At 41.5% G+C, this 4,095-nt stretch overlaps 1 protein-coding gene across 1 annotated transcript in view; it reads right to left on the bottom strand.

Moving 5' to 3' along the window:
* dpys (dihydropyrimidinase) overlaps positions 1-3,481 on the bottom strand; it is a 12,050-nt gene extending 8,569 nt beyond the window's left edge. Inside the window, exons 1-4 of the mRNA XM_055042204.1 lie at positions 3,185-3,481; positions 2,211-2,369; positions 1,924-2,103; positions 253-442 (exon numbers count right to left, since the gene is read on the bottom strand). Coding sequence (XP_054898179.1) covers positions 253-442; positions 1,924-2,103; positions 2,211-2,369; positions 3,185-3,436 — 781 coding nt within the window. The 5' untranslated portion in view covers positions 3,437-3,481. The remainder of the gene's footprint in view (positions 1-252; positions 443-1,923; positions 2,104-2,210; positions 2,370-3,184) is intronic.
* Between the last annotated feature and the right edge of the window lie 614 nt (positions 3,482-4,095).

The raw sequence follows: 4,095 nt of genomic DNA, 5'->3' as shown, positions 1-4,095 counted from the left end.
AAACCCTGATACTGTAAAGGAGTGAATGTTGTCTTCTAAGTGTGAAACGTCTGCATGATTTTAGTGATGAATTTTGATGCTGTTGTCAGTCGGTTGCTATGGCAGCAAGTCTGCGTGTAGCGTAGCCGAGACAGAAAGCATTGTTGTGCAAAGTTTCTGAATGCGAACAATAACATGCAACATGTCGATGGCTTGCGGCCCCTGCCTAGTCTAGACACGGCCCTGGTGGCGGTGCCCCCCCCCCCTGCTCACCGTCCCTGCGTGCATCAGCCACCACCTTGGCAGCAGATTTGCTCATGACATGGACCACGTAGAGCGGGCAGTTGACAGCGTGGGCGATGGTGATCGCTCGCTGCGTGGCCTCGGCCTCCACCTCCTCTGGCCGACAGAGTTCATGACCTTCAGGCCCCCTGATTCCCATGGACAGCATCTTCTTGGCCCCCTGCGGGGTCCCAGCATAGAACAGACGCAACACAGGCAGAATGAAGAGCAAAAGAAAAGCAGGGCCTTCTAAAAGTGTTTATACCCCATGAACTTTGTCCAAACACAAACCTTCATGTTCTTTTGTTAGGATTTTTTGTGATGGATCAACACAATGTAGAGCATAATTGTGAAGTGGAATAAAATGATGCATTATTTTACATTTTGCTCTGTTACGCTGATATCCCTAATATACAAACCCAATGCAACCAAACGTCACTAAATCAGTGATTGGACCCACGTTAATTTGAAGTCGAAATAAAACTTCAGCCATTTTCCTTCTGATTCACAACAACTTTGTGTTTATCTGGCAGATTTATTAAATTATAATGAAACACATTGAAGTCTGATGCAGGGAAATGACTGGCCCTTTGAAGGCCTTTTATTTCCCACATTGCAAAACAGTATAGCATGAATAAAAATTTTGAATTTAAAATTCAAATTCCTAAAAACTGTTGATCATCAATAGCTAATCAAATTTCTGCTCAGCTTTTTATTTCCTCTTCACCGTGATGCAGACAGCTTCTCTAGCATTTGCTTCCCCCTGGTGGTGAATTGATAGAAAAACAAGATCTAAATGACCCTGTGCAGATCTCTGCAATAAGAAGCAGCAGGTTCTGGTTCTGATGCAAATCAGTTTTCTCTCACAGCATTGAAGTTAGAATGAAGGCAGTTGAAATGTCTTTTACTGACCCACAAAAAAATAATTTGGAGAATTTTTATGTAGCTGTTTTCCTGAGTGCTTTTATTGTGTATGTGCATCCTTTCACATAGAAGATTCAACGCTGTGCTGGAATCAGACTTTTGTGAATTTAGCTGAATTTTCCACTATAGTTTCTACCCTTGTTGTTTTCTCTGTAGTTGAAACCGAGCTGCCACTACGGTCAAACATTAACTCACAGCTACATCTGGCCAGGCATGTATGACGTTGGACGTATTAGGGCCGTTGTAGATGGAGAGAAAAGAAAAAGAGGCGTAAACGCAGAAATATTTATATCAATCTTAGAAATGTCCTAAAATACACAAAGAATTTTTTGAGCTTGAAAAGTCAAAAACTGGTCAAACCTTTGACTTTTCTAACTCAGAATTTAAAAAAAAAATTTCCTTGAAAATTTCACAGATTTCTTTTTGGCAGAAGTTTACTCCTTTTTGTTTTTTTGTATCTACAACAACCCTAACCCGCCGCTGTATTGATGTCGTTGCACTGGAATCACTTTCAGAAGTCAAGCAAACGTCTGATGTGAAATCAGTTCATATTGTTATGGGAAAGATTTTATTATGGAGTCTAACACAGTGGAATTAAGAGTGGAAACAGTCGATGTTTTTATTTTACGAGTAACTGCCTTTTAAAATTGGACAAAAATCCCCCATGAAAATAATTGGAACAGCAAAACACTAAAACTTCTTGGAACAAATGGCAATTAAAAAAAAAATGATACAAACCTCTGCGATCAAATCTCCATTTTCAGCATGAACTTGAGCTACAGCTCCAATCTCTTTACACTGGGCGAAGGCGGCGTATAGCTCAGCGTCCTGAAGCATAAACACATCCTTATAGGCCATGAACATCTTGAAGGAGTTCACTCCCTTTTCTTTGGCAAGAGTTTCCATCTCTTTCTTGACCTGCATTTTATTTAAAGAAAAGCAACAGCTCAGAGGAGACAGCAGGACGTTTGGAGTTTCGCCTCTTTTGACAAAAGTAATGCAACAGCAGAAGACTGCGCCTTCACCTCATCGCTCCACCACGTGACAGCGACATGCAGAGAGTAGTCACAGCAAACCTTGGCATCGGCTGTCCTACGCCAAGCGTCATAGGCCTCGAGCAGAGACTTCCCCTTTTGGGGGATGACGAAGTCCAAGATCATTGTGGTCCCTCCGGCCAGAGCGGCCTGAGGAGAGGCAAACGTTACCACAGAGGAGGAAGCAAGAATAGCTACACTCAAGAGATGAATTGATCACAAAACATCTGATCCCTCCACTTTGTTTTGCTGGGCTCCTGATACCGGAAAAGAAACTATTTGATCCTTTGTGTGTCACGTCACATTCCTGAGAGCACGGCCCACTCCACCATCAGAGACGTCAAAACAAGCCTGTTAACGTCTGTAAAGACAGTCAACAAACCAACAGTTGCTAGCCTATTATCACTTTTATTTAGTTGATGTCACTGTAAAAATGGTCGCATGGCGTTTCCGTGGTCAGCTGCACAGACGAGGATGGAAACTAAACTAATTCCAACGCAAACATTACAGAAGACTGTAATGGATAGCAGCCATCAGAAAGAGTGGCAGACATTAGACTCTGCTGGTTTGATGCAAACACTTTTTACGGGCTGAGAAGATTCACATTCATATATTTCATAAGTGAGCCTGGTGAGATCCAATCAAATGTTGCATCATGGAAAAGGCACGCATCTCATCAATGGTGGAGAAAAATGCCCCGACATCACGCAGCCTCCAAAACCAGTTAACATCAGACTTTTATATGCTTGATTTTGTTTTTTTTCTGATTACTTGTTTCATATTATACTATCACAACATAGTGATAGTTTTAACACATATGTAAATAACAAAACAAACAAAAAACCCCAACTAATTCCATAAGATTTTTTACATATTGTAGTTTTAAAGAGGAACTGAGTTTTTGCATGCCCAACTTTATTTCTCTGATTTTACTTTTTGTGTGTGATATTGAACCGATACTGCACCTTGGTCCCAATGTGGAAATCGTCCACAGCCTTGGTCCCCATGAACGCCAGCTCCATGTGTGTGTGTGTATCTATCCCGCCCGGGATCACCAGCTTGCCTGTGGCGTTAATCACTCGCACTCCGGCTGGGACCTGGAGGTTCGGCCCAACTTCCACTATTTTCCCATTTTCGATGTAAACGTCGCTGATGGTGGAACAGTCCTCGTTTACAACTTTCCCCCCTTTGATCAGGATCCTGCCAGATTCTGCCATTCCTGCTGCTGCTGCTGCTGTTGCTGCTGCTGCGTGTTTGCAATGAGCAGCAGGGACAGAGTTTGTGCAAACTGAACTCTGCTCTGTTCTGCTTGTGTGCGTAAGGTGAAAGTTCACCTAGCAGCTCCACACTCTGCAGGATGCGTGTTCAGAGGTGCTTGCAAAGGGAGGCGTGTTAAAAATTGGAACTGCAGTTTCATCTAATGCAACAAAAGTGATATATTTTCTTTAACGTCCTTCGATCCGTTAATCTTTCCAAAGGCCAATGTATTTTAACCAAATATGTATGATATATATCTATATATAATGCAGTTCATTATCTTTCTGAATTTTTAAAATGCTTCTTGACTTGTAGTTTTTCAAATGTGTCCATATCACTTTATCTAAGCATTAATCTCTGAAGCAGATATTTTACTCGAAAATATTATCCAACGCTCATCAGGCCATGTTTAACTTTTGGTTTTATGCAATTCATCAACAATCAATGTGAAATAGTGAAAACAACTAGACTAGGCACATCTACTGTTAGCGATGCTTGCTCATTTAATATCATATCTAAACCAGAAAAAAAAAATTGAACTTTATTATTTCACGTTGTTCCTCAGCGAACAATAAAACAATCATGACCTGGTTGGTGTCAAGACGTCTGGGGAATGACA

Source organism: Poeciliopsis prolifica, unplaced genomic scaffold (assembly GCF_027474105.1).
Source record: "Poeciliopsis prolifica strain line A6 unplaced genomic scaffold, Auburn_PproV2 SCAFFOLD017, whole genome shotgun sequence".
Lineage (NCBI taxonomy): Eukaryota > Metazoa > Chordata > Actinopteri > Cyprinodontiformes > Poeciliidae > Poeciliopsis > Poeciliopsis prolifica.
The sequence above is the reverse complement of the archived record's forward strand: the minus strand, read 5'-3'. Positions and strand labels throughout refer to the sequence as shown.